General features: G+C 40.4%; 2 protein-coding genes and 1 pseudogene across 2 annotated transcripts; all 3 read right to left on the bottom strand.

The window, feature by feature from the left end:
• Positions 1–888: 888 nt before the first annotated feature.
• LOC146690375 (trace amine-associated receptor 13c-like) lies at positions 889–1,996 on the bottom strand. Its single transcript, XM_085434940.1, has 2 exons — positions 1,818–1,996; positions 889–1,702 (listed from the first exon to the last, which is right to left on the bottom strand). The coding sequence occupies exons 1-2, from the start codon at positions 1,994–1,996 to the stop codon at positions 889–891; spliced, it is 993 nt and encodes a 330-aa protein (XP_085291066.1).
• Positions 1,997–3,482: 1,486 nt separating this feature from the next.
• Positions 3,483–5,160, bottom strand: LOC146690374 (trace amine-associated receptor 13c-like; annotated as a pseudogene).
• Positions 5,161–20,202: 15,042 nt separating this feature from the next.
• LOC146690373 (trace amine-associated receptor 13c-like) lies at positions 20,203–21,409 on the bottom strand. Its single transcript, XM_085434939.1, has 2 exons — positions 21,234–21,409; positions 20,203–21,016 (listed from the first exon to the last, which is right to left on the bottom strand). Exons 1-2 carry the CDS (start codon positions 21,407–21,409, stop codon positions 20,203–20,205), a joined length of 990 nt encoding a protein of 329 aa, XP_085291065.1.
• Between the last annotated feature and the right edge of the window lie 6,346 nt (positions 21,410–27,755).

Here is a 27,755-nt window from a genome sequence, read left to right as displayed (position 1 = left end):
AGTCCAAGTGCGTCAAAACAATGATTTTATGTGGAGGAAATACACCATCACAATCCTCAGCATGAATCCCCCAAAGAAAGCTTACTCAGAATGTTTTATGTATTATTACGCCCCTTCATGCGTCAAAGCAGATACATAACATGCATAAACTACAATAACCACAACCTTTGACACATTCAAAAAGAGCATTTTCTCCGTCTTGACGCCAGGTGCTTCCTGTTGATCTTCTTACTCTCGCTTATCTCTGGAACATCAGAACCACATCCTACAAAAAACTGTCACTTATGCAGGCACAAAATGCAGTTACAAGCAAAATATGAGTCTATATACTATGTGTGTGTGTGCAGGTAAACTGTGTGTGTCTCGCACTGAGGTCGAGACACCTCAGTGCACTCTGTCTCATGTCTCACCTCGCCAACTAAAGCTTATAACCTCTTACTAGACAGAAAGCCAACTCCTCTGTAACTGAAACTATATGTGTAATATATTGAATAAATGTTTTAATCAAATGCCGCTACTCAAAGCTTAATAAAAAGGATATAAACGAATAAAAAGGATATGAATGAATAAACATGATATTAAAATGATATAATCCCCACACATTCTTTAATCACACTGAGCCAAAAGCTGGATAAAGTCTATGTAAAAAGTATTAGAACCTTTAAAAAAGTACTTCATGAAATTTTACTGGCAATTTCCTTCTCGGAAGTGGCATATAATATAAATAATCAAATAAAAATAAGAAATAATAAAATACATTGCCGCAACACTATCATACTTTAATGACATTTTCTATATTTCCTCATTTGTGACAAGGTCAAAATTTTCATTTTCAGATTTCTGAATTTATTGATTTCAATTGTTAGTAGAGTGGATTTCCTTATCTTTTTAAAACATGTTTGCTTCACTAGTGTCATGCTTAAAAATCTGCAGAGTGATAATAAGTTTAACAGCATTTCTAAACCAAGAGTAAAAAAGGGCATACATCAGTGGGTTTAGACACGAGTTAATGTAAAACACAATGATCAGAAAAAATGTAGATGAGTCATTGATCACATTTACTTCAATAAGAGAGTAACAGTAAAACGGAAGGTAACATGCGAGAAACACAACTACAAGAACTCCAAGGTTCCTGGCTGCTTTCAGTTCAGATTTGTTTGCTTGATTGCTTGAACGCTGAAGTGTGACAGCTGTAACATGAGAGCGCATGGAACGAGCTTGAGACACAGCCACCACAAACACTCTCATATAAAGAACTATGATAACAGATACTGGAAAAATAAAAGATAACACAAGATCAATAAACCTTGCAATATCATTAATGACAAACACACACTCTCCATAACAGGAATTATACCTGGCCGGCTTAATTAGAACATCCTTTGTTAAAAGACTGCCGTAGAAGGTTGAACAAAACCAACACAAACAAACACAGAGTTTGACTCTTGCCACGGTAATTCTGGTGGGGTAATGAAGAGGGTGACAAATAGCTACATAGCGGTCAACTGAAATGAGAACTATGTTCCAAGTTGAAGCACAGAAAAGACCGGCTGTCAGATAAGTATAAACAGAACACATAAGATCACCAAGTACCCAGCAGGCCGTGTTTCTAATTATTTCTAGTGGCAGCATAAGGAGACCAGTGAGAAAGTCTGAGACAGCCAGAGAAAGGAGGAGGATGTTAGTGGGTGTGTGAAGCTGCCTAAGGAGAGAGAAAAAAAGAATATATTACACATTAATAATGTAAAAATGTCTTCACTAATTCCATTGGTTTTTAAGACTTAAACTACAATTTCAGCTGAGAAGTTAATTTCTGCCTGAAGTAAGAGACTGAGATGATGACGAGAAGGTTTAGAGCAGCAGTGAGCAGAGAGATGCAGCACAGCACAGTGTTCAGCAGCACAGCTTTGGACCAGTGAAATGTTGGCTTCCTGCAGGAGCTGTTGAGGAGTTGTGGAAAACAAAGCTCGGCTTCTTTCTGCATCTCCAAAATCATACAGCTGCAGCTCTCTGATCAGAGCTTCTTGTCACATAGGGGATTTATCTCGCCACACCTCCACACCCCCTTCACCTCTCCTTCTTCTCTTCCCTACCAACAGAACCTCATACACAATCAACAGATTGTGGTTCTGTTTTATTGTGTCCTCCAGCAACGTACTGATCACTTTCAGTCGTCAAGAACTGAATGACAGTGGCCTCAGCCTGAACGCACACTTTACAGCATCCCACCCGAGACTGCAAGATGATCAAGCACTCTGTGGGTTATTTTTGGGCACAGGAAGCAATGCAGATGATAAAAGAAACACTGCAAAATCTCCAGTGTTAAATTGACACTAGAAAGTGTCTATAGTTGTCCACTCTTTTGAGTGTTAAATTAACACTTTTGACAGTATTAGATTTCTAATAGTAACCTAGTCAGTATTAAAGATTAACAATGACTAACATTAGCAGTGTGTTTTTTCTAACACTGAAATGTTACCAGCATTTTTAGTTATTTTCCAGTGATAGAAAATCAGCACTACTCAGTGTTAGTCATTGTTAATCTTTAACACTGACTAGGTTACTGTTAGAAATCTAACACTGTCAAAAGCATTAATTTAACACTCAGGAGAGTGGACACATAGACACTTTCCCTTGTCAATTTAACACTGGAGATTTTGCAGTGTGGGCTGCAACCAACTCTCTCTTATCCATGTGCATATGCTGACCATCAACATAAACCTGACCAGCAACGGGCTTTAAAGAAGCTTTACTGAAGCCTTTGACAAAGCAAGGGCAGCTGTCGAGCAGGACCACTATGACAGTGTGATTGAGGTTCAGGGCTTTAGCAGCAAGGACCTGTTTAGTGAGGAGTTGTAATACTGTAGTGGCAAAGATGAACAGCTGGAGGCAAGAGACGAGGCAGGATGCTATGGTGTGGAGTCCAGAGCAGTTGTTGCGGGAGGATGAAGTGTGAAATCAGGTTCATTCGCCTGGGATTCTTGAAGGCTACTGATCTAATCCACCCATTCACAGCCTCACTGTGGTCCAGATACATGTCAGTAAGAATCTCATGGAAATAAAGAATTATTTCTCAAAGAGCTTATACTCCTCTTCCAGGCTGACATCGTTATGTGGTTGTGGGGCGGTTGTCACCACCCATCTTGAGGAGTTTGCCCCCTCACATATACTAATGTGCCACAAACATGACTTTAATATCACCAATCATTCCCATTTTATTACGGTGTATCCATATAAATGGCCCACCCTGTACTATGACCACAGAATATGTAGATGAATGTGGCGGTCTGTGGCGTGGGGAGGCAGACACACCTGAGTGGCATGAGTAAACATGCCACACCTGTACTAAAAGAATGAACTAGGTCCTCACTGTTGTTGTTATTAGCGTCTGTGGCTGTGAGCTGCAAAGCTGCAACCAGTGTGTAAACAGTAACAATAAGAAATAAAGTTTGTGAAAAGCGTAAAAGTGGGTGTGATTCCTGTCACAATGAATTACTGTCTACATATTCTACAACAAATGCAGTATCTGTAAAGTGACAATTAGTTTCAAAGCTTTTATGAAAAAAAGGATAGAACAAGGCATAGATCACTGGGTTTAAACAGGAGTTTGAAAAGAACAGACTGATCACAATGAGCGCTGTGATGTTTACAGAGATTTTATTTTGAAAGGTCGAATGTTAGGCGGAAGGAGAGGATAGAAAAGAGGGACAATGAAAAACGGTAGATGAACAAGTTAGCGCTGCAGACTGTGTTGCCGCTGCAAGCCTGCGAATTAAAGAATGGAACTGAGAAATACTGAAGGTGTCATCATTAATGTTTGAGGCATGCAAACATTACAGGAGCTACTGAGCTAAAGTCCTCCCTTATAAGAGAGACACAGTAATATGGGCAGAAACACAGTAGAAACACAACTACAAGAACTCCAAGTGTCCTGGCTGCTTTCAACTCTGATTTGTTTGCTTGATTCAGAGAACACTGAATTGTGACAGCTGTAACCTGAGAGCGCATGGCATGAGCCTGAGACACAGCCACCACAAATACTCTCATATACAGAACTATGATGACAGTAATTGGAAATATAAAGGATAAAACAAGGTCAATAGTCCTTGCAATATCATTAATGACACACTCTCCATAACAGGAATTATACCTGCCTGGTTCAATCAGGTAGTCTTTTGCATAAAGACTAATGCTGGAAATAGCATAAAACCAACACAGACAAACACTGAGTTTAACTTTTGCCACAGTAATTCTGGTGGAGTAATGTAAAGGGTCACAAATAGCCACATAGCGACTGATATTAGAACTATGTTCCCTATTGAAGCACACGTAATGTTGCCAGTCAGATACCAATAAAGAAAACAATTAAAATCACCAAGTATCCAGCAGGTGGTGCTTTTTAAAATTCGTAACGGCATCAACAGGAGACCCACGAGAAAGTCTGAAACAGCCAGTGAGAGGAGGAGTATGTTGCTGGGTGTGCGAAGCTGCCTGCAGGGTAACAGAAAAAATAAATAATACACATTAAAAATGTTACATTGTTTTTAGTGAAAATTCCATTAGTAGAAATGATTTATTAGTAAGGCATGATTCAATTCTTGTTTAAAATACACAGAATGTGCCAAACTAACTTAACTCATCACTAAATTAAATTACAGTCTAAAGATAAACCTCACCTTTCAGCTGAGGTTTATCTATGCCCAAGGTGGGGCAGCGAAATGATAGTGATAAGATAGTTGAGATTATGTCATATGTTAATTATGTCAAAATGTATTTAGTGAAATTGTTTCCTTATTAAGACACGGTGAACCTTACACAACTTAACAGTCATGGTTGAGCCAAAGACATTTATTAGTTTCACTTAATGTATTCTTTGCTAATTCCAATGATGCAAATCTCACTTTTCATATATCTAAACCTTAATCTAAGTTCATTTAAAAGTTGGTCTCTGCCTGAAGTGGGAGACTGAGATGATGGCCAGAAGGTTTAGAGCAGCAGTGATAGAGCAGCAGTGATCAGAGAGATGCATGACATCACAATATACAGCAGCATAGTTGTAGAATAGTGAAGTGTTGGCTTTCTGCAGGAATCGTTGAGGAGTTGTGGAAAACAGAGCTCTAGTCCTTCGTGTATCTCCATCATCAGGCTGCTGCATCTCATCAAAGCTTTTCCTCACAGAGCTCATTTATCTATTTTGTCCTTCACCCACCAGTCCCATCCCTCCTCTTTCTAATGACACAACCTTTGGAGCTTTCTTTTTTTCAAACTCGCTCTCTCCCACAGTCAACTTATAAACCTTTATTTTTCTGGACTCAATGTTGAACATTTCTATACAAGCAGACACTTGGGTCATAATTGTTAACCATCTTCATCTTTTTTTTAACAGTACTAAAATGGGATGACTATTTTATTTTCAACTTATGTCTGCAGATGATACTACAGGCAACTTGAGCAGACAAGCCTCATCTTCCTATTGAAATCTGAACCAGGATAACCAAAGGGGATCACTCAGTATCCAGGAAATCACAGAACTGTGTTACGGAATAAATATATATTCTTAGTGCTTATTTTCTGTTTATAATGTTTTATAGAGGCCAGTGTAGAAAAAACGCCACTTTGAGTTAGAATGTGTGCTAAAGGTCACAGAGTACTGTGTAAGACAGGAAACTGCAGAAGACGCTTTGTGCAGGCCTGCAGAGTACAGGAAGTGAAACTAGAGTGCAGCGCAGCAGTTGTTTTGATCAAAACCATGTGTGACGTATGACTGATTATGTTATGCTCATTTGGCTTGTAATGCTTCAGATCTGCTCAGGATTTAGCCTGTGCACATCTACTTTTCCAGAAATGTAGACTAAAGAGGATTTTTGAGCTTTGACCACACTGAGTCGGGTTTTTTCTTGGTCAGTAAAAGAATATAAAGGAACCGGATTTGATCATTGGTGCCGTGAACCCGGATTCTTTGACGGCTGAGAGGACCAATTTGGCCATGAGGCAAACAGAGGACAGGTCCAAATTTAAAGTTAAGCACCACCTGTTAAAAAAGCAAAGTGTGCTTATTAAATTATCTGTTCGCCGAGTTGATGATCTTCACAGTTAAATTGGCTCAGTTGTAGTAAAATTAAGCTAAATTACAAAATTTGTTCAGTGGATTTCTGGTGAAATATCCTTGGTGATTTTGGGAAATTTGTGATAATAACAGTAAAGTCTGGGGAAATATCTGATGAAAATGTATTACTGTTAATGTTGGGTTGAATTTTAATGTTCATGTGTTGTGTGCAATGTTAACTGTGTTGTGTCAGCCAAGAGAAAAGAGATTAGAGTTGGTAATTAGGTACTTGTTTAAGGGATTTGAGTTCCCATTTTGGGCAGAAGGCTGGGCCTGGACATCAGTAAACTGGTGGTTAGAGTCCCCAGTGGTGTTTGAAAATTTATTTAAATTGATTTAGGACGGGGAGGGCGATCCCTAGGAGTGCACACAAGTTCAGGGGTGAGAACCCCCTCCTTGCTTCGGACGTGTGGCAAGACCCTGCGGCGTCAGGATTATCTCAGTTGGCCACTGCCAAGACTTGGGACCTTGGTTAACGGCCAGTGGTCAGGGACCACTTTTGGTGCATTGTTTGAGTGAAGAGGCCGGGCCTCGAGCATGACCACCTCAACATAGAGTGGCTGGTAAAGTTTTAGGCGAGAGATGCTGGTAAAGTAAAGCTTCCGGTAAAGCTGCGGGTGGGGGAAACACTTTTAAATTAAAATAAGACTTAGAAATCAGGCCTCTGTCCGGGACAGAAACGGTTTAATTGATTAATTAATTTGGACCTGGGCTCATAGGCTTTTAAAGTTGTCAAAATTGTGTAGGGAAAACTGGTACCAGTACAGGATGATGTAAAGTGTGGTAAGGAAATGGAAATAATGTATCTTGGCATTTGGTGTTATTTTGTTATACGTATAAACGTGTGAATATATAGGAAAGTGTAAAATTGTTCTTTGGATGCATGATCAAAAGTGCATATTGTTTTGAAAGTGTGATAGAAAAAGGGTGTGGCTTGTGTAAGAGAAGATCTGCTAAAGGAGCTGAGTGAATTGTGCCGCAGAGCTGAGCTAAAAGAATTGTTATGTGTGTGGAAAAACTGTTAATTGTGCTGAAGATATCCGCTTGGCATCTTTCTTGGCCTTAAGACAACAATTCTGATGGCTAAAGATCCAAACGGGACACAAAAAAAGAAAAAAAAATTGTGCTGAAGGAATTCTGATAAACACGTTGAAGACTTTGATGTGAAGGATTTCGTTTGGTTAATGCTTGCAAATGTAAAGACCTGAGTATATATTTGTGTGAAGCTGCTCAATTTGTGTGTGTGTGGCTGAGGGTGCATTCTTAAAATGAGTACATTAAAAATGAGTAGAGTTACAGAGGGTACAGTATATAGAGAGTGAACATAAAACAAGAGTTCGATTAGGTTGCAGAAATTGATGAAATGGAGTGAGGTGAGGAGTGTGTGTGAAAACCGCTGTGTGTGTGTGTCTGTGACAGGAAGTGAAATGTTTGCAGGCAGTTTGGAGGAAATTGCCTGATGTGTGTGCAACGTGAGAGAGAGAAAGATGTCTTAAAATCTAGATAGAAGAATTAGACAATGAATGTGTTGATAACTAGGAAAATTATATTAAAGAAATGTCTTAGTGTGTTGATACAGGTGCCCATGGACTTAGCTCAACCTCGTGGATGAGTACAGCGGCAAAATGATAGATTAACTTAATTGGGACGACAAACAGGCCAGGTTTTGGCTCAAAATTTCATAGGTTCACCTCTCATCCTGTCCTTATCCTGAGGAGAAGCTTAAAGGACAGTCAATCTCTTCATGAAGACATACAGAGCAACACTGTGGACTTGAAGAATTAACAGCAGGCAAAAGCAAAAGACAGCACAACTGAGCTAAAACTCTGAAGGGTCCAGCAGCATGTACGAATACCATCATTGATGGAAACATGTGCTCTAATCACCAGCTGGGAAGTGTACCAGTGACATTATTGTGTGAAAGCACTTGATGGGACTGTCTGAGGTTTATGTTTGCCATGCTGGGAGTTAAGCGGCAAAAGAGACTGAAAAGAGGAAGAGAGAATAACAGAGAGAAAGAAACAGCTGATTTGGGCCTGTGTTTGCTGGAGATTTGGGAGGACACACAGGCAACTGTGAGAATAGGGGACGAGGACGGGTGAGAGGTGAAGGCTGGTCTTGTTAAAGTGAGAGCATATGAAAATTGATGCTGAACTTGTGGAGGTTTAGAAATGTCCAGAGCATCGCCACAGAAAGGTAAATAAATAAATTATAATTTAGTGATGTCCCATAACATATTGTTACACTAGTAAGCAAAACTTTTCTGTGATTAATCTGGCAGATTTTCGGGGTTTTGTTTTAGTAAGAGTTTTTCTATACATGGACATGTCCAGAACTGGGCCCATTATTTTTGTAACAGTGCACTTAGCGAAAACCTGTCAGGTGTCACCCTTATGGTGATGATGTTTTCTGTTTTGATGACTTAGAAAAAAAAGAGCTGATTATTATTTTTTGTTCTAAGCAGGCCTGCAAGATTGAATTAACATTTTTGTGAGAGCAAATATAAGGTGAGCTTTTCCAGATTACAATGGGCTGAGGAGACAGCTACCTATGGGGACCCGATCAGTCCAAAATCATAAACACTTGTTATTCTTTTTAAAATGATGACGTCATCTTCCTGGTGATGGACACTGGAAAAGGTTGCGCGCAGGACTCTATTATCAGTAATATCTCGTGTGAATGCGGGTGAGTGTGTGTGCATGAATGTGTGTGACTGGGCTGTGATGGACTGACGATGGGGACTAAAGTGTTGACTGACTTGACACTGAGACAAAGACTGGACCAACGTTAGGATGAGTAAATGTTGACAAATATTCACAGAAAAGGGTGGATGCTGTTAGGTTTTGTATTGTTGATTGTCATTTATGCTTAGAAATATTTAACCATATATGCTTAGAGGTGTATAATCAATTGTGTAGTGATAGGATGTGTGATCTTTAGCAGGCTACAAAGGCTTGGTGTGCATTCCAGAATGCACACCTACATCCTGGGAGCATGGGAAGAGGTCGTACCTTGTTTTATTGTTTTATGGTAGGATTAACGTAGTTGAGTCTAAGTGCCTTTTACATATAGATGAACTGTTGGATTTTCCAGACCAGCAGGTTAAGGGAAGTTGTTTATGGGGTCACACTCTGACCCCACACACACACACACACACACACACACACACGGTACTCTTTGTTGGTATGTAGACGTCGTATGTTAATGAACCTATGCATATTCATGTAACCTCAATAAAAGAGCAGTGTTACGGGGGAGCAACTGGGGTCAAGCGAAGGAACGGACTTTTGTCCGGTTCTCTCCCGTGCACGAGAAACATGAAGAACTTTGCCTACTTCGTGTCTTGCTTGCTGTGTAATTATATTGTCTTCAACGTTCCAGCGAATAGGTTCAAGCTACAAACCTATCAGATGCTTTGCTTTGTTTTTGCTTTTGGCAGGAGCAGGGGGATAAGAGAGAGAGGGGGAGACTGTAGATTCACATGAGAGTGTGGAACTTCAGATTAATTTTGGGGGGCTGATGTTTGCTTTAAGAAAATTTTTGATATCACTCATGTAACCATTAACCATAGCAGGCCACTGTAGAAGTCAGTTAAATGTTATAGAGGAAAATAGTCAGAACCAAAACAATATTCATGAATTACATAGGGGAAGGATAGATTTGTCACATTCAAAGTACAGTTATGGAATAACAAACACTGGTCCAAGTGACCCAGGTTTTTCCCTTTAAAAATAGTAAATTATTAAAAAAGAGAGCACAACCGGTAGGGGCATGCGATCTGTCAGGGTTCCTGGGTTGTTGACCCAGTGTTTTCCGTTTTGTCATCTTCAGTTTATTTTCACATCTGTTTTCTGTGGCAGCATACCGCCTGCGTATTGTGTTCCAGTTATTCCCACGTATCATTAGTCAGATTATGTTCAGCTGTGTACTCACCGGTCTTTCATTATCATCCTCACCAGTCTGTGTATTTAAGCCCTCTGTTTCTATTCGTTCACTGTCGTGTCATTGATGTTACGTTGTCCTTCCCGTGTGTTCCCTCAGTTCAGTCAGCCATTCAGTTGTCTAGCCAGTCAGTGTCCGTTCACCCTCTGTTCACCCACTCCCTATAATAAACCTTCACCTACCTGCCAGTCCTGCGTTTGGAAAACAAGAGCAAAGTAAGAGAAAAAAATAAAAACGGGGTTCTCAAATGTGAAGTGTCACAGTACGGCTGTGTGCAGGCAAAAGTAGGACCCAAACGCAAACTCACAGAGACAAAAGGTAAACTCAAAAAACACAGCTTTATTGCTGGCGTGGAGTGGGACACGAAAAACAATACAAAATAAACTAAACTGGGAAAACTAAAGCACAAGGAGCCACAGGGAAAAATCACACAGCTATGATGGAGACTACGACACTGACAAAGAGAAACACAGGGCTTAAATACACAGAGGGATAACGAGGGAATGAGACACAGAAGGAGGGCACAGCTGGGAGAAATCAGGACTGGACGAGACAGAGACGCAAAACTAGAAACACTCACATGAGGCATGGACCTTCAAAGTAAAACAGGAAGTATCACACAGAGACGCGAACTAGACACAGTGGAGACAGCAACTAAGAAACAGAGACAAACCATAAGGCAGTGGTAATAATTTTCTCTCTAAAATTATTACCACTAATGGTGATAATCCACGAATTCTATTTAAAATTTTTAACTCTGTGGTGAACCCCCGTCCCTCTATGCCACTGCTGTCTTCCCCGGGTCTTTGTGGAAAATTCTCAAACTATTTTTTAGATAAAGTTTTATCCCTTAGATCTACTCTTCCTCTGGTGACTGATTGTATGTCTACTCCTGATTGTTCGGCCACTTTTTATCAATTTGAACCCGTTTCTCTCTCCACTCTGAAGCGTCTAATTGATAAACTGAACAATACTAACTGTGTACATGATGCTCTCCCATCCCGTATTGTTAAGGATTGTTTCAGTGTAATTGGACCTTGTTTATTGTCCATATTGAACTTCTCCTTGCTTTCTGGCTATGTACCTTCAGCTCTCAAGCATGCCATAATCCAACCTGTTCTAAAAAAAAGGAACCTTGAGCTTAGTGATTTTGCCAATTTTAGGCCAATTTCTAAGCTTCCCTTTCTGGCTAAAATACTTGAGAAGGTGGTTCTGCTCCAACTGCAGACCTACCTTGATGAGAATAATATAAATGATAAATTTCAATCGGCCTTCAAACAACATCACAGCACAGAATCAGCATTGCTTCGTGTTTTCAATGATCTCCTACTAATGGCTGACAATGGACGCCCCTCAGTCTTAGTGCTTTTGGATCTATCATCGGCATTTGACATGGTTGACCATAATATCTTATTAGCGAGACTTGAGCACACTGTAGGCATCAAGGGAGCTGCCCTGGATTGGTTTAAATCCTATCTCTCCAATCGGCTCTCTACGGTACATCTGGCTACATCCTCTTCCTCGGCTGTACCTGTTTGCTGTGGTGTCCCCCAGGGATCTGTGCTGGGCCCTACCCTTTTCTCATTATACTTGCTTCCTTTAAGTGCCATCTTTGAGAAATACCATATTGCTTATCACTATTATGCAGATGATATCCAGCTCTATTTTGAGCTAAACGACGATCTTGCTCTGTCTCTGAATAGCCTCCGAGAATGCATGTCTGAGGCCAAGAAGTGGTTGTTGTCGAATTCTCTTATCCTTAATGAGAAGAAAACCGAGATTATGATTTTTGGTAGTAATGCCCTTCGTGCCAAACTCCGGGATGCCTTTGGTTTTCTTAGTTGTTCTCTCTCTGATACTGTCAGGAATCTGGGTGTCTTATTTGACAGCTCCTTTTCACTTGACAAACAAGTGTCTGCTGTTGTCAGATCTAGTTTTTACCAGCTTCGTCTTATCTCTAAGGCTAGGCGCTATATCCCGCATAAAGATCTCGAAAAGCTCATCCACGCCTTTGTAACGTCGAGGCTAGACTATTGTAATTCACTTTATTGTGGTCTCCACTCTTCCCTTTTACAGAGATTACAGACAGTTCAGAATGCTGCAGCTCGCATTCTAACCAAAACCAGCAAGTTTGCCCACATTACTCCTGTCCTTGCCGATCTGCACTGGTTGCCTGTCAAATATCGTATTCAATTTAAAATTTTGTTGTTTACTTTTAAAATTACTAACAACACTGCACCCAGCTACCTTAAGGACCTTTTAAACCCTTATGCTCCTGCTAGGGCTTTAAGGTCATCGTCACAGTTACTGCTGGCTCAGCCCAGATCTCGACTTAAGACTAGAGGTGATCGATCGTTTGCTCTTGTTGCACCTGTGCTGTGGAACAATCTCCCGATTGGCATCCGGGCATCTGATTCTATTCATTCTTTTAAATCACAGCTTAAAACATATCTTTTTAAACTTGCCTTCTCCACCTTTTAATTGCTGGTTTGTTTGTTTGTTTGTTTGGTTGCTGTGACCTATTGACCTCTTGTATTAATTCCCTCCTATCTTTCTATTGGTGTCTTTTATTATGGTGGTACAGCTTTTATCTTGCTATTACCCATGTGCTGTAGTCATTCTTATTGGTAGCTTTTATCTATGAACATAACTCGTTATTTTTTATTTTTTTTATCCGTTATCAATGTTTGAACCTTTTATTGTTTTATGTAAAGCACTTTGGTATGCCCAAGGCTTTTAAATGTGCTCTATAAATAAAGATTGTTGTTGTTGTTGTTGTTAAGAACCAAAATACACAGAGGGAAATACTCAGCTTTGAACACAAGAGACTAGACTAGAGGGAGTAACAAAAGACCAACCATGAGAACATAATGCACAATGCAGGGTGACAGAAAACAAGAAACTCAAACATGCAAAGACACACCATAAACAGAACAGAGGGGGCACAGAGAGACATGAAGGGCAGGGGAGACTTAACATGGGTTGAAACACAAGGGGGAACTAATAAGCAAATCAACATAGGAGGCCTAATGAGCTAAACATACTATAAACATCAAAATGAACTAAAACTCAAAACACTGGGTCCTAAGACCCAGGATCGTGACATGAAGTTCATGTTAACACACAGGTTTTGTTTCTAGGTAGTTCTGTGGATGTAGGCTCTGGGTGGAGCCAGGAGTTCAAAAGATTTGACATGATAATTAAACTGATTTCATTTTTTAACACAGGTTTGCAGGCCCGGAGCAAATATACTCGAGAGGGGAATCGCTGAGGTGTTCTGAGGAATAATATGACTAACCTTTTTCTTTTAATTTCGTAGATGTGGTGAAGCCTTTTCATTCTGTGTGACACATAAAATGTGTTGGCATCTTAACCTGCTGCTCCAGCATGCAACAGCATAGAGGATGGCAATGGGGTGAACAGACTCACAGAAAATCATAAGCATTGTCCGACAAATTAAAACACCCTCTATGAGCAATTATTTGACGACAACGGGAAGGAAAAACTCCCTTAAAGTGGTATTTAAACAAAAAAGTAATAAAAGGCAAGTGAAGAAGAAACCCTCAGTGCATCATGGGAATCCTCCAGCAGCCTAGTCCTATTGCAGTGAGGGTTCAAGGTCACCTGATTCAGCCCTAAGCTTTCAGCTTTATTAAAAAGGTCGCTTTTAAATGTAATAGAGTGTGTCTGTCTCTCCTATATATTTGTTTAATATCCACATTGAAGGACATATCCTGTTTAAAAATGACTCCAAGACTCCTTACAGAATTATTGAAGGCCAAGGTAATCCCAGAGTAAGTATCTGGTTTGCCACTATTTTCCTCAGATTTTCAAGACCGAGTACAATAAGTTCAGATTTATCTGAATATAGAAACAGAAAATTAGAGGTAACCACGTCTTTATGTCTTCAAGACATTCCTGTACTTTAACCTGGTGTGCTATCTGATTCATGGATAGATGATGCTAGGGGTCATCTACATAGAACTGAAAATGTACGCTATGACTTTCAAAGATACTGCCTAAGGCAAGCATACATAAGCAGAATGCATAAAGTAAACAGCGTTCATCCTGGCACAGGACTTTGTGGTACTCTGTAATTAATCCTACCGAGTGAAGAAGACTCCCCATTTACATGAACAAATTGGAGTCTATTTGCCGCGTTCTGATATAATTCATATCACTGAATAGCGATGACTAGAAATAGAGAATCGAGACAGAAGCACAAAATGGACCACTTTGGAGAACCTGTCAATTATGGAAAATATGACAAAGTTGCTAGAGCAGTACGGCAAGCCGGTGACAAAATCTAAGGCAATGTGAGACCAGGGCTGACTTAAAACCGTTAAGGGGCGTAAAAAATGCCAAAACATATTTGCATGCATCACCTTCTAAAGAGAGTCACTAAAAGCATTTTAACAAGGAAATTGTCCTTGCGATCAAAGTGCGCTGTGTGGAGCCAGTGCAGCACATGGGAGTGTGCGGTAGGTGGAGCAAATAGCCTGTGAGGTGGGCCGCAGCTGGATCAGGCTCTTCTGGCTGTGCACAGCGCACCAATGTCTTGATTTCCCAGGTAACAGCGCCCACTACACAGGATGCAAGTAAGATATGCACTGGTTTCGATGATTCAGAGGGTTCTTCACAGTTAATTCATTCAGTCCTCCAAAATCTATACAAGGCCTGAGTTTATCATCCTTTTTGCTCAAAAGAAAGAAACTGGTGGCGAGAGGTATGGACCAAGGTAGATTTAACCTGGCTTCCAGTGACTCCTTACTGTACTTTTCCATAGCTGTTTTTTTTTTTTGGGGGGGGGGTCCAATGAGATTGTCGAAGTGGCTTGAAGTGGCCGGTACCAGCTGTGGCTGCCAAGCCTGTAGTGTCTTGTTGCACTAAAAAACTTTTTTGTCATTTGACGTTGTCCTCAAGCTCTCATTATGTCAAGCTTATCTAAGAAGCTAATCTAAGTTTTAGCTAATCTAAGTCTTTTTATCTTGGTTCTAAAATGTAGGTTGTGATTCTTTGTAAAGCTGTTCTGTTTTTGTTTGTATTGTTGTTATTTTATTTTCATTTATTTCCCTTTCCATTCCTGCTGGCACTGGTAGCCAGGCTCTTTGTCATAACTTTATGAACACTGTGTGAAGCAGTTCTTTGTCCACCTCTATATTATACAAATGGTAGACTAAGGACAATAGCCACCTGGCAAAATTGGGATATGCGAAAAGTTGACCCTGAATAGACCTTTTGACCTCTAAATAATCCCCCCGTAGTCCCCCTGTACCGTTAATAACATTGTTTTAGTTTTATCCTTTATCTAGGCTGAAGTCGTTCAATGTCTTGAGGACTATGCTGCCTGTTCTCAATGGTGGCAAGTTCAGTATTCTATGTGGCAGTGCCACAGCACTCTATCACTCTCCTTCTTGGTAAAATACCCCTACGCCATACACAGCCTGGAGGTGTGTTTGAGGTCACCAAAAGATGCTGTGGTACCCACACTGGTTCAATGTGCCTTCAGTTTTGAATTAATCCCCAACAGTGTATTAGTGTATTTTAATGTTAAGACTAATATCTCATAATTAGCATCATATATTTGTGTTTTGTCTTTTACTGCACACAGTGCATTGTAGAATAGTTTTGAACTCACACGGATACTAACAGAAACAACACTTCCTCACAACTTCCTCACAGGAATGTGGCCTCGATCATAAATCTGCTGTTATAGTATGCACTATAGGGCTTTGGAGTTGACGTCACGCCGCAATGCATTATGGGAGCGCAGCGCCATTTTCGGGGTCTACGAATCAACACAAACACACTGTGTTGGAACGACGACTACAAGAAAGATGCTTAAAAGCAGCTCAAAAGAGAATGAACTGTTTAGAGACCGATTGCGTCCAGAGGCGAAGCAGCGGTACTTGCAGAAAATAGCGTGCATTGGAAATGTGGACCCGTATGAAATACGGCCGTGGAGTAGAAACCCTGAAGACCAACCGCTATTGACGTAGCCTGACCTTGTCTGTGGAGTCAGCGCGTACAAGTCGTCATTCAAACAAAGGTAAGTCAGCTCGAGTACTGCGAGTGAAATGCTTTTGATTTCCCTGCAAACATTCACATTAGTGCAGCATAAATTCATTCATGAGGGGAAATTACAGTGAGAACATGTGAAGGCTGTTAGAGGGATAACATAGTGAGTTCAGTGCATTGATGAGACATTGTCCTGAAGGATTGTTGTTCTTTATGGTTAAAGAAATTGCACCAATTTATTCATATTTATTATAAATAATTCTAATTATACATCTTGCTTCCATGTTTGTATCCTGTGTCACTAAAAATACATTGTATTTTAGTTTTATACATTGATCAATGACCTGCAGAATCTCCTTATCATATTAAGTGATTCATAATTGTCACTTTATGCTTTCTCCATCTCTAAAGTGATGACATCCTTGCATTACATACTTTAGGTTCATTTTCTGCAGGCAGGTTTCTGACAGAGAACAGGCAGATTTAGAATATAACATGCAGCGTTCTATAGATGGATACATAAAAAAATGAAAAATTACATGTATGTGCTAACTTTCTAAACACTTTGTTACATTTATGATAAAGTAGATTAAAGGCATTTATGTCAGCCTTGGCTCATTAGTTCTTGTCTTTAAATGAACTTTGTCTGTGTGTGTTTCAGGTCCTGCACTCTCAAAGACTGAATGAACCAGCATTGCAGCCATGGGTCACTGTGAGCATCACAGGGAAGGTTGAAGCCGCCCACTGCACCTGTAAGGCCGGAGTCGCGGAGACCTGCACCCACGTCACTGCTCTTCTGTTTAATGTAGAAGCAACAGTGTTGATCCGTGGCACAAGGACTGTTACAGATGAACCTGCATACTGGGTTTTGCTGGGTAATATGACCAAGATACAGCCAGAGGTTGGCCATAAGATAGACTTCTCCTCTTCAGCTGCCCAAAAAAAGGCTCTCAATCAAAACATAAACAGACCATCTGTAGTGACAGGGAAAAGGAGCCGTCCTCAAAACAGAAAAATCCCACCTGCTACTGTGGAGGAGTTGTCACTGCTATTGGATACTTTGCTGGAACACAGTAAAGCTGTGGGTTGTGGGAATGACCCATAATGTTTTATCTAGGGGTCTAGATTTATGCCCGTAGTGCACTGCTGTGTAAATAATTAGCATTTACTGAATATGTACTGACTGAGTACCACTGTTCAAAAGTTGAATAAAGAAACAAACTAATTTTTGCCTCTCTTTTTTTTTTTATTAAAACCACCTTATAGAACATCACATCAGTTACAATGTAGAATCCATGTCATTTATAGTTTACAAATGACAAAATGTTTACATAAAATCATGACAGTGTTTACATGATATCACCCACTACTAACATTATTTACTGTATCTTTTGAAAAAATACAGCAATTTTAACAGCACAAGACTTAAGAATATTTAACAGGAGCAGGTTTCATTTTTCCCTGGTTTTATTATCACACTGTTCACCAAACGCAGCAAACCTTCACCATCTTATCCACCTCTTCACCCTCACATGGAAGAAGTAATCTGATTGGCATGGTGGTATGTTTGAAGCAGAAACCAGTCACGATGTTTCATCCATTTCATAGGCTGGTTTGCTGCAATAATGCCAAATAATTAGCAACTCTATAAATAGAAGGTAGTTCTGCAAAATTACTCAGTAGGATGTTTGTTCTAATTTGCTATGAGCTCAGAGCGCATTGAAAATAAAACTAATAGGCTATAAAGAGTGATATGAACATATTTAGAACTTACCGGAATGAAAATGTCAGGAGCACCGACAGATATTTGGAGATGGAAGAGAACTGGATATCAGCTCGTCTCACAGCTGCTATCCAGACTAGACACCTTCGTTTGGTAACATCGATACACGAGCTGCCTCATGTTGCTTCCAGGTTGGGAAAGAATGAAAAGATAAACCATTTTCAAGCTTATTCTCTTGCCGGTCGTGTGATCGAGCATTGCAGCCGACCACACAGCAAATACGAACCATGGCTGTTGTGTGTTACTTTGCTCCCTTTTCACTTGCGCTAGACCCCCAAAATGGCGGATCAGGCCAAAATCCTTTCCACGCCCACCCCCGTGACATCACGCTCCAAAGCCCTATACCCCCCTTTTTAATTCTACAGACCTGGGGGAGGAAAGAGGTGGTTATCATGGTAATAGGAGTGTTGCCTATAGAAGGGTCATCTCCATATAAGGAGATGTCCAGAAAGTTGAAGAAGAAGAAACGTGAGCCCATATCAGACCTAAGGCTACATTGAACTGTTTCAACCAATCATGTTCACGTTCACCTTTTTTGCAATGCAAAAACACACGGAGGGTGGAAACAGGATCCCAAATGTGGACTTATCAGTCCAAAGCACAGATTTCCACTGGTCTAACATCCATTCTTTGTGGTTCATGCCCCCCCTGATGAACCCTGACAAGGCACACCTGTGAAGTGAAAACCATTTCAGGTGACTAAATCATGAAGCTCATTGAGAGAGGGCCAAGGGTTTGCAGTGTTGTCAACAAAGCAAATGGTGGCTACTTTCAGGAATCTAAAATATAACACATGTTTACAGTTATTTTTAAGCTTTTTCTTTGCGACATGATTCCATATATTGCTTCATATATTTGATGTCTTTATTATGTATCTACAATTTAGAAAGTAGTAGAAATAACGAAGAAAACATTAAATGAGAAGGAGCTTGGAAAGAAAAGCTTCTGGACTTCTTATGTTTCTTGAAGACATTTTGCCTGTCATCTGAGAGGTTCTAAGAGCAATTAGTGGAGAGTCCCAGATCATTAAATTCTATTGAGAGTGTCCTGATAAGGTCCTGAGCCTCCTATTATTCCTCTGTCTTATCACACGAGCCAAGGTGTGAAAAGTGGTATCTACAAAGTGGTAATAGCTTTGAAATTACTATATTGTTATATTATTTTTTTCTGCCTTGTTACCCTAGTATTACCCCTTTGTTACTGAACTGTATTTTTCTACACCCCCACTTATTATCCAATTATATACATTTCAGTGTATTATGACTCAACTGTAATCAATCGTGCTACCATGATTTTACCTGGATATTAAGTGGTTATTACTTTGAAAACTGAGTGGTAATAACTTAGAAATTACCACATTATTAAGGTCTTATTTTTGCCCTGTTATCCTAATGTTTCCACTTTATTACTGAGCTGTAACAGAAAGTAAGTCATTATTTGTATTATTATTATTGTTTGTAATTTAGTTTTAGTTAACAATTGTTGCACTTGCTAGAAGCATTAACATTATTATCATTACTGTGACACTTTCTGTCATCTTGCACTACTGGTCATACTCATATTTATGTTTTATACAATTCTTCTTATCTTTTTCATTAGCTGTTTAACTTTCTGTTCTTAAATTTATTCCAGCTGTTACATTTATTACTCTCTCTGATTCTGAACACAGTGTTTCTTTTTGTGTATGTAAAAGGCACAATAATTTATCCCAGGATTAATAAAGTTCTTATCTAATCTTAATTTTATTGTACACTATGTTTGACAACACAGTATTTATAAAATACAAATATAACAACAGTGTATAATAACCAGAGAAAACAAGAAAACACGAACCACTGAAGTGAACATTATTGGAGCCAAAAGGTGAATACACTGAAAAAGAAATGGAGTGAGATTTACTAGGTAATAATTAACACATAAAAAACATAAGAAGAATTAAAAATACTTACATATATTTTTCTCGTAATTTTCATTTAGAATATGCACCACAGTCACAACTGTGACAGCAATAGTGATGTTTTTTCTATCACTGTTTAGAACCATAATTCAGTAAGTCAGTTTCAACCGTCCATTCTCTTCTATTTGCCCATATCATGGTCCAAGGGGGCAGACACATACTATAAACCCTGGGCAGGTGGTCAGTATGTCAAAGGTCAAAAAGTAGAGACAGACAGCCATTCACACCTAGTCAATTTAGAATCACCATGCAAGTCTTTTGATTCTGAGCAGAAGCTGTGTAACCCCACATAGACAAGGGAACATTAAAACTATGCACCAGCTGGATTCAAATCCAGGGCTTTCTTGCTGTGGTGTGTCAGTGCTAACCATTGCACAAGCAGGTTTCGTACTCTTTTTACAGTATGTTGGCACCACTTGTGTCATACTTGAAGATCTCCAACGTGATGATAAGTTTAACAGCATTTCTAAACCAGGGGTAAAACAAGGCATAGATCAAAGGGTTTAGACAAGAGTTAATGTAAAAGATAATGACCGCAAAAGATGCAGCTGGATTATTGATTGCATTTTCATCAACAAGAGAGTAGCAGTAGAGTGGAGAGAAGCATGCTAGAAACACAACTACAAGAATCCCCAGAGTCCTGGCTGCTTTCAGCTCAGATTTGTTTGTTTGATTCAGTGAACGCTGAAGTGTGACCAATGTAACATGAGAGCGCATGGCACGAGCTTGAGACACAGCCACCACAAATACTCTCATATACAAGGCTATGATAACAGTTACTGGAACAAAAAAGAATAAAATAAGGTCAGCAACAATAGCAATATTACTGCTAAAAAATACACACTCTCCAAAGCAAGAATTATACCTGCCTGGTTCAATCATGATATTCTTTGTATAAAGATTGCTGTAGAAAAAAGCATAAAACCAACAGAGACAAACACTGAGTTTGACTTTCGCCAAAGTAATTCTGCTGGGATAATGCAGAGGGTCACAAATAGCCACATAGCGGTCAACTGATATTAGAACAATGTTCCCTATTGAAGCACAGATAATGTTGCTGGTCAAATACCAATAAGCAGAACACATACGATCACCAAGTACCCAGCAGCTTGTGTTTCTAAAAATTTCCAAAGGCAACAACAGGAGACCCACAAAAAAGTCTGAGACGGCCAGAGAGAGGAGGAGGATATTACTGGGTGTGTGCAGCTGCCTGCAGGGAGACAGAAAAGAATATAATGCACATCGTTAATGTCAACATGTCTTCAGTGAAAATGCTGCACTACTAAGGCATGATTCAGTTCAAGCAAATAAGACATTATGACCATGGTTAAAATTCATTCTTTAATCACTAAGTCATATAATGTAAATGGAAGCTTTCACACATCTAAAACTTAAACTGTAGTTTCAGTTGAAAAGTTAATCTCTGCCTGAAGTGGGAGACTGAGATGATGACGAGAAGGTTTAGAGCAGCAGTGAGCAGAGAGATACATGAGAGCACAATGTTCAGGAGCACAGCTTTGGACCAGTGAAGTGTCGGCTTCCTGCAGGAGCTGTTGAGGAGTTGTGGGAAACAGAGCTCGACTCCTTTCGGTATCTCCATCATCAGACACCTGCAGCTCTCTAATTAGAAATTCTTCTCATACAGCTAATTTATCTCACTCCTCCCACCAATCTCTTTCAGTCTAAAACATGACCCTCCTTTTCTCTTCTTCCTTTCCTTCACAATTTCATTTTTTTAACACTGACTGTCTCATTCACGCTTGGTTAATAGATTTTCTTAGATTATGGTCAGTTTTTTGGTATTCTCTGTTTGGTTCTTAGTTTTATTTTCCATGTATTTCATGTATTTTACATTTTCAGCTTTATATATTTTCTTTCACATTTTGAACCTTAGTTATTGTCTCTGACCAGCATGGTGATGTTGTGGTTTGCACTGTTGCCTCATAGCAAAACTGTCCTGAGTATGAACCCAGCCTGGTGCTGATAATCAAATGGATTTGATTAACTGATCAGCATTAATGTGACCACATCTATAAACCCAGGAATGGCAGTTTACTGGTCAACATTCTGGTGTCTGTTAAAATATTGCCAGGCAGAAAAAACATCAGCAGTTATATTAGAGACGGAACCTTTGATGGACATCAGTCTGGGAAAGGCTGTAACAACTTTTTAAACAGTGTGACACCCATCATTTTACAAATGTTATTTACAAGTGGAAAACCTTCAAGACACCTGCCAATCCACCTAGAAGTGGACAGCTCAGCAATTTGCTCCAAGGTCAGACTATGCAACACTCAGTTAAACTGAAAAACACCAAAGACCTACATCACCAAAGACCTACTGTTTTTCTGCTTTTGTTTTCACTTTTTGTGAAAACCAGACATCTAATACCTATCCAACAGCTAAAGCTTGGCTAAAATTCAACCATGCAACAGGTTGTGCTTTAAAATATGCAATTTTCACACGCGTGAAGCAGAAATGTGGGAGGAAGTACTGCCAGACGGTATGTTTCCAAGACGGCAGGTGTCGATCTAGCGTTTGAAGAGAGAGTCTCCCTTCTCTTGGGAACGCAGGCATCTGTTTAAAGCAAATGGATTTATTTTTAACAAGTCAGGGGTGAAACTGTTCACCTCCAACTTGTTTTATTCCATACGTCATCCATCTGTGCTTGGTGCCAAGGCTGAGATAAACGAGGAGTTATCTCATAAAGAGGAACAAACAGTACTCCAAGAACAGACAAAGCCCAGCAGAAACCTTGAGGAGGAGCTCCATCTGCCCCCACCCGGGAAGAGCCTCAGAAAGGAGAGACATCTGAGGCAAGAAGAGGGGTCCCTATTTGCCTCCAACTCTCTCAACAACACCAACGACCAGGACCAGGACCAGGGACCACGATCTTCCCCGGTCCCCCAGGAACTGTACTAAACTGGTTCAAAACATACTTAGAAAACAGGAAATACTTTGTATCAATAGGTAACTTCACATCTGAGCAGACAAGTATCACATGTGGAGTTCCACAAGGTTCCATCTTGGGACCCCCTCTGTTTAACATTTACATGCTCCCACTGGCACAGATTATAAAGAACAACAAAATAAACTACCACAGCTATGCAGATGATACACAAATATATATCACAATGTCACCAGGAGACCAAGGCCCTGTACAGGCTCTTCGTAAATGCATTGAGGAAATTAATGACTGGTTGTGCCAAAATTTTCTCCAGCTAAACAAAAACAAAACTGAGGTAATAGTCTTTGGCGCCAAAGAAAAACGATTACAGGTCACCAGAGAACTTCAATCTATACACCTAAAAACCACAGACCAGGCGAAAAATTTGGGTGTAGTGATGGATGCAGACCTAAACTTAGAAAAACACATTAAGACAATAACAAAGTCAGCTTACTATCACCTCAAAAATATTTCGAGGATAAAAGATCTGATGTCTCAACAGGACCTGGAAAAACTAGTCCACGCATTCATCTTTAGTAGGCTTGATTACTGTAACAGCATCTTTACAGGTCTACCTAAAAAATCAGTCAGACAACTACAGCTCATTCAGAACTCTGCTGCTCGAGTCCTCACTAAGACCAAAAAAGTGGACCACATCAGTCCAGCTCTGAGGTCTTTACACTGGCTGCCTGTCCGTCAGAGGATAGACTTTAAAGTTCTGATGCTGGTCTATAAAGCTCTGAATGGTTTAGGACCAAAATACATCAGTGACCTCCTGACCCAGTATGAACCTTCCAGATCCCTCAGGTCATCTGGATCCAGTCTTTTATCAGTTCCCAGAGTCAGAACCAGACACGGAGAAGCTGCATTCAGCTTTTATGCTCCTTATATCTGGAACAAACTCCCAGAAAGCCTCAGATCAGCTGAAACACTCAGTTTATTTAAATCCAGGTTGAAGACTCACCTGTTCTCAGCTGCATTTGAATAAAGCACCAAATCCACACTTTTAAGCTTAAACTTCAAAAAGTTACATTTTAACTACTGATTTTATCTATTGTTCTGATTTTATCTGTTTTGATTTTTTTTTTTTACATACTGTTTTGTTTGTTTGTTTGTTTGTTATTTAGTTAGTTTGTTTGTTTGCTTGTTTTAATCAATTTTAAATCATGCTTTTTATTTGTTTTTGTTTCTAATGTCTCTGTAAAGCACTTTGAACCACCTTGTTGTTGAATTGTGCTATACAAATAAACTTGCCTTGCTTTGCCTCTATTCACTGTGGAGAGCAGAGCAGCGTCGTAAAGGACGCTGTACACATTAGTCATTACAAAAATGTATTTGACATAATATTAAAATTAGGGATGGGTATCGTTTAGGTTTTATCCGATACCGGTGCCAAATCGGTACTTTTGAAACGGTGCCGGTGCTTAAACGGTGCTCAAACCGGTGCTTAAAGAATGGAGAACACAAACTTTGTCCAAAAACCTCTCATGTTCAGCTGGTTTTTTTTGTAAAAAGATAACAATGTCAGCCTTTTCTGCAGCTATGTGGCATATATGGTATCACTCTTGGCTGGAAGCAGTGCTTAAACAATGGAAAAAACATCAACTTTGTCCAAAAACATCTCATGTTTAACTGTTTTCCACTTTTTCTTTGGTCATTTTAGCCTTTTTGGCCAGGGTGAAGGGAGTATCTGCCATCAAACAAGAAGACAGCTGCATGTAGCTATGATGATGCTTGCTAGTTCACCTTACCTGCATTAATGTAATAACGTGGTTAGCCTACTCAACGTAAATTACACACTAACAACATTAAGCTACTCACGCAGAGAAGAACGGCTGCTGCTGCATCATCATCCTCATCATTTCTGCTACACTGGCAGGGCTAGGGGCCAGGACTCTATTCTTTGGGTTTTTGGGGGATGTTGCTCCGGGTCCGATAACTGGCAATCCACCCGACGTGCACGGTGTGAGGTCTCGCAGCAAGCTATCAAATACGGCGCATTTCTCGGCTTTTAAAAAAAAACCGCTATGCGTCGCCAGCTGTTTAATCGGATTCTTGGTGTTACCTCCTTTGACAGTATCAGCTTAAAGCACTTGTTGCAGGCTGCTGAGTTTGCATATTTTGCTGTGAAGTACAGCCAGACTTTTGACCGCTTCGCCTTGGGCATTTTTAATCTGTAGCTCTGCTCTAACAGAACGTACGTACCTGGCCCCGCCTACTATCCTCGGAAACGTAAAATGATTGGCTAGAAGTGTATCACAGCTCAGGAAAAAAAAACACCGAAATAAAGCACCGAAATGTGCACTGCTTTTCGGTCTGGTTACTACCGTTTATGTCAGAACCGGTGCCATCATGGCACCGGACACCGGTACCCATCCCTAATTAAAATGCTCAAACAGAAAAACATTAAACATAAATATATAAAATATAACTATTTACAGAGAGACAGGAATAAAAAGGACCCAGCTTAAAGTGGAAGAGCCTCAGGGAGAAGGAGGAGAAAAATAAGAACACTGTTTCTGCCCTGGAGAGCCTGCTGACTCATCACAAAAACACTGATTGCTAGAATGAATGGCTTTGGCTGGACCTGCCCGTTTGAACTAGGTCAGAGTATCACATCACAAGGCTCCTGTTTGTTTGTTGCAGCACGACTTGACGCTGGAGTTCAGATTTTTTCAACTCGAGCGGTAGACGCGATAAGCGTGAATGCACAAAATGCACCACACAAACTGCAGCACGTATTTTACTTCGCACTTCAAACGTGTCAGTCGTGCTACTTGGTTGCGCGAATCAGGCAGAAAAGCGTTTTTGCGACGCAAATCTGCTTCTTACGGAGCCCCGCAGGGGACATGGGAGAAAAAAAAATTAAGACAGACTTTTGCAAGGTCTCGCAAAACTAACTCGGGATCTCGCAAAAGTTTTGCAAGATCTTGCAAAACAAACTCGGGATCTCGCAAAAGTTTTAGCCGCATTCTTCGGCCTTCGACCTCCCGTTAGCTCGAAGCTAACGGGAGGTCGAGACCTACTACAGCCGGGAGGAACACCGTTTTCCCGGCACATCGTGCCTCGACCTCCTGGTCGGCTTCGAGCCGGCGTCCGAAGAATGCAGCTAAAACTTTTGCGAGATCTCGCAAAAGTTTTGCGAGATCCCGAGTTTGTTTTGCGAGATCCCGAGTTAGTTTTGCGAGATCCTCCCATGTCCCCTGCGGGGCTCCGTAGCTTCTGAAATCATCCCCCACTCGCGCTTCATCGCGCTGCTCCATTGACTTTACATGTAAACCTGAAGCTCTGGTCGCGTCTATCGCGTTCGGTGTGAACGCACTGTAAGGACACACCCAGAAACATTGTTTTCTCCATCAAATGGCAATTTTATAAAAGAAGTTTTACTCATGGCAAGGTTTGATCCCATGATGCAAGAGCACATTAACCGTGTCCAGCAGCCACACCAGCTATCTTGGTCACCATGTACAAAACTCGTGAATTTGTTTAGTAGTTTTAGTTAGTAGTTTAGTATTAGCCACACTGGCCAGCTGTCAGTTGTGATTCGGATTGTGTCATTACAAGAGAAGCCCCATGTTGAGGAGTATTTTATGTTTTTGATGAAAGCTGACTGTAATGTTATGTGCACATTGAGAATTTTAGCATCTCCTAGTGGTTAGCTTGGAGACTGCGGTCAAGTGAATTTTTATGTGGTTTGGCTTGTATTCCTATTGGATGTTTAGAGTCACATGAGTGGGGTGATACAGGAAGAGTTTCCTATTGGATGTTTAGAGTCACATGAGTGGGGTAATGCAGGAAGCCATTTTAGTATTGGGATTTGCACAATGAGGCGTACCAGAAGTCTCCCTGTTTAATCCTTAAGCATCCACCTGTGTTATGCCATGGAGAAGCTTTGTTTGTAAGTTTGAATTGTGTTTCATCTTTATAAGTAGTGAGTGTTGTATATTTTATTGATTTTATGCATATTTGGAGAGATGTATATATAAATGCCTAGATCTGTTCACCATGTGAAGCAAATGCATAATTCTTTATTGAGCATATTTCTTTTTGTATTTTTTGTAGTTTCACAAGTTCTGGGAAATCACTGTAAGTTGTACGTTGATGAAGACAAACAAGTAAACAGCCCTCAACTTTACTTTCACGCCTGACTCATCATTCAACGCTTTCAGTGCTTACGGCATATGTTTAGCTATCTGTCACTTCGTGTACCAGAACCACGCACGCAGGGGACAGAATAGTGAAAAAACAGCATCACACCTTGGATAATACAGTAAGTCTGGATAGCAGAGACCGCTAACGCTCATTAGTCTTCCTGCCTCGTTTAGTTTTACCTTGCATGCCGAATAGTCATCATGGACAATAAGCCAGATACAGAAGATCAACAGAAGACTAGATCTCCAGGAACATCTGTGAAATCATATGTGACCAGATCTGTTGCTAGTTCTTCTAACAGCTCCTGCAAGTCTTCAGCAAGCCTAGCAGCTGCTAAAGCACGCGCAAGAGCTGAAGCAGTGCGTGCTCGCTCCACCTTTGTCAAAAAAGAAACTGAACTCATGGTGGAAAAAGCCCAGTTGAGAGTAGAAGAGGCACGCATGGAGGCTGCTCTGGCCACACTGAAGCAAGAGAAAGAAGTTGCAGCGGCTTTAGCTGAGGCGGAGGTTTTGGAATCAGCCGTAGCAGAACTCGGCTCTAAACAAGATCTCAGGGCAGCGGACATCATAGGAATTCCCCCTGACTCCACAGAAAAAAGAACAAATGATTATGTTGAGTGTCACTCAAGAATGCACTCTAGTCAGCTGTCGTTGCCCGGCCTTGAGTCCCATATCACCTCCAGTCGGCCACGCGATTTCTCTCATGCTCCACCACTCCAGGACAACGAACTGAATCCCATTCGTACAGCCATTGATGGACTGAGCTCCACTCCAGCTCGTGTCAAGAGCCATACTACCTTTGAAGAAAATGGTATGAAGCATCCATCTGCTCAGAATTACCCTGGGATTTA

Source organism: Copadichromis virginalis, linkage group LG16 (genome assembly GCF_057382275.1).
Source record: "Copadichromis virginalis isolate Kocher_CV1m ecotype Utaka linkage group LG16, C_Virginalis_male_GT1.1, whole genome shotgun sequence".
Lineage (NCBI taxonomy): Eukaryota > Metazoa > Chordata > Actinopteri > Cichliformes > Cichlidae > Copadichromis > Copadichromis virginalis.
The sequence above is the reverse complement of the archived record's forward strand: the minus strand, read 5'-3'. Positions and strand labels throughout refer to the sequence as shown.

Bases quoted from the DNA above. Each gene is read 5' to 3' on its own strand.
- LOC146690375 (XM_085434940.1), bottom strand. From the start codon at position 1,996: ATGATTTTGGAGATGCAGAAAGAAGCCGAGCTTTGTTTTCCACAACTC. The intron at 1,703-1,817 runs GCAGAAATTAAC...CTCTCTCCTTAG, and splicing joins ATCTCAGTCTCTTACTTCAG to GCAGCTTCACACACCCACTA.
- LOC146690373 (XM_085434939.1), bottom strand. From the start codon at position 21,409: ATGATGGAGATACCGAAAGGAGTCGAGCTCTGTTTCCCACAACTCCTC. The intron at 21,017-21,233 runs GCAGAGATTAAC...GTCTCCCTGCAG, and splicing joins ATCTCAGTCTCCCACTTCAG to GCAGCTGCACACACCCAGTA.